This window comes from Suricata suricatta, chromosome 7 (genome assembly GCF_006229205.1).
Source record: "Suricata suricatta isolate VVHF042 chromosome 7, meerkat_22Aug2017_6uvM2_HiC, whole genome shotgun sequence".
Classification (NCBI taxonomy): Eukaryota; Metazoa; Chordata; class Mammalia; order Carnivora; family Herpestidae; genus Suricata; species Suricata suricatta.
This window is the reverse complement of record NC_043706.1, coordinates 4,890,223-4,893,023: the sequence shown is the minus strand read 5'-3', so window position 1 is coordinate 4,893,023 and position 2,801 is coordinate 4,890,223. Positions and strand designations below refer to the sequence as shown.

Sequence of the window (2,801 nt, the reverse complement as noted above, 5' to 3'; positions counted from 1 at the left end):
TTGTAGTGGTGGCATGGAGGACAGTCCCTGAGTCCACCATGTTATCATTTGGAGGGGCTGTGGGCTTGAAGACTCCAAAATTCTCTTTTGAGGGCTCTAACGTCCCCTATCTAACCATTAATACAGAAAGAACTTCGACTAGGACCTTTTGAGGTCCTTCTGAAATATCCTGTTGTCTAATATCATCCTCAACCTGATTCCAGGTGTCTAGGCTGAAAGTTCCTTCCTCTGGGGACCACAGGCACTGTTTTTGAACAAAACGTAAAAATCGAGCAATTTTTTCAGGGCATACCTTTACTCCTTCTGTTGTTAGCATGTTCCGTATTATACCTATAAAAAGTTTCCCTTGCTTAGACTCTTTATGGCCCATACCTTCTCACAAACAGTTCCGTGCTTATCCACCAACTAACCCTACTTATCTTATGTCGGGGAGTCAGTGGCACCCTATGGTGGAATCCTAACCATCTCGCCTAACACAATGACAAAGACTTAAAGAGAATGGCTTATCTTCAGGTACCTGTTCAGGTGCCACTTGCCTGAGTCACGCTCCACCCTCTCCAGGGGTCCCTGAAGGATGGATGGCATCGGCGAGAGTTGGACTACAGAGCCACGAGATTCTTTCTGGTCACCAGGCAGGCATCCCTGCTCTGACTGAGACTAAGCTTTATTTATGGGTAATTGTATGGGGAACAGCACAGAAGTGACATTTGCCTTAGACAATGATTTCTGATGATAAATTTCTTTGCTATTAAAAAAATTTCCAGAACATAGATTTGCAGAAGTCTCGTGCATTACCTTTATCAACAGTGATTGATGTAGGTGATTTAGATGCCTATCATATGAGGAAGGAAGGTATCTTAGGCGTTTAAATTCAAGACAATGATTTTGGCATAGCAGAGGCGGAAGTTAGTTCTTCGTGAGCAAGGGTCAACAGCCTGTCTGCTTAAGGAGGAACTATAAGAATAACAGAATTCTCAGAAAACACAATGTTTGCTCCCATAATCACAAAAGGAGTTCCTACAGTAAGTTTCTTCACAAGGTGCAATGAGCATTTTGGGGCCAGAATAAGGGGACAATTCACTCTGGATACCAATCAACAAGGTATCTGTGAGGTTGGTGCTCAAGCCAAATCAATTGAGTGGGGGTGGATATCAGTCATCATCTGACAGCAGGAGGCCTTGCAAACCTGCCTTAACCTCACAAGGAGTATTCTCAACTAGTGAGTACAGAATGGCTCCCAAAAAGCACATATCAAAATTAATTATGGCTAGGCAAAACTCATTCACTAACTCAGAATAGCACCAATGTGTTTAAAGTGCTAACTTTCTGTTATTCCCTACAAGTATTTTGGTGTAATGTCTCAACAGAGTGACTGAGGTGCTGCATTCTACTTGATGTCTGTAACATTAGTGACATTTGATGTTCAATACTTCTGTAAATCTATCCTTCCAGTTACTTTCTTCTATGCCCTCTTTGGTGTCTGCTAGAGTGTAATTTAAAATTATGGTCTTTCCTCATTCATTACATGTCTAGGGTTTGCATCAAGGAAGCATTCTATGACACTGAGCAAAGATTGAGTTCTACGTAAATGGGAGGCCACTTTCTTTCCATTTCAGTTTTGCTCCTATGTGATAACTACAATGTTGAGTACGTTGGGACGAGCAGGGAGAGCCTGCCACGTTGTTTACATTTCGATGGTTATTCTCCACTAGGAATTCTCTGATGTCCAGTAGGGGCTGAAGGCCATTTACAGGCACTGACATTCTTTTACATTTTTCAAGCCTCTCTCTTATATGAATTCTGTGATGTTTGGAGTGGGGAAAGGCCTGGCCACACTCTTCACAGTGGTACGATTTCTCTCCGGTATACATTCGGAGATGTTGAGTAAGGTGTGGGCGATGGCGAAAGGCCTTGCCACATTCCTGACATTTGTACGGTTTCACTCCAGTATGAATTCTGAGATGTTGACTAAGGTGTGATGGGTTGATAAAGGCCTTGCCACATTCCTGACATTTGTAAGGTTTCTCTCTAGTATGAATCCTGAGATGTTTAATAAGGTGTGATGGCTTGATAAAGGCCTTGCCACATTGTTCACATTTGTAAGGTTTCTCTCCAGTATGAATTCTGTGATGTACAGTAAGGATGGAGTGCTGGCTAAAGGCCTTGCCACATTGTTAACATTTATAAGGTTTGTCTCCAGTATGAATTCTGAGATGGAGACTAAGGCTTGAGTGGTGGCGAAAGGCCTTGCCACATTCTTCACATTTGTAAGGTTTCTCTCCAGTATGAATTCGGAGATGTAGAGTAAGGCCTGAGTACCGGCTAAAGGCCTTGCCACATTCTTGGCATTTGTAAGGTTTCTCTCCACTATGAATTCTGAGATGGAGGCTAAGGCTTGAGTGGTGGCTAAACGCCTTGCCACATTCTTGACATTTGTGAGGTTTCTCTCCAGTATGAATTCTGAGATGTAGAGTAAGGCTTGAGTACCGGCTAAAGGCCTTGCCACATTCTTGGCATTTGTAAGGTTTCTCTCCACTATGAATTCTGTGATGCTCAGAAAGGCTTGAGTGTTTTATAAAGGCCTTGCCACATTCTTGACATTTGTAAGGTTTCTCTCCAGTATGAATTCTGTGATGGAGAGTAAGGTTTGAGTGTTTTATAAAGCCCTTGCCACATTCTTGACATTTGTAAGGCTTCTCTCCAGTATGAATTCTGTGATGTACAGTAAGGACTGAGTGCTGACTAAAGGCCTTGCCACATTGTTCACATTTGTAAGGTTTCTCTCCAGTATGAGTTCTGAG

General features: G+C 42.6%; 1 protein-coding gene across 1 annotated transcript in view; it reads right to left on the bottom strand.

Moving 5' to 3' along the window:
* Positions 1 to 615: 615 nt before the first annotated feature.
* The window catches only part of LOC115295657 (zinc finger protein 664-like), a 16,104-nt gene continuing 13,918 nt past the window's right edge, over positions 616 to 2,801 (bottom strand). The window contains 1 exon segment of the mRNA XM_029943757.1: positions 616 to 2,780. Within this exon segment, the coding sequence (XP_029799617.1) occupies positions 1,581 to 2,780 (1,200 nt within the window). The 3' untranslated portion in view covers positions 616 to 1,580.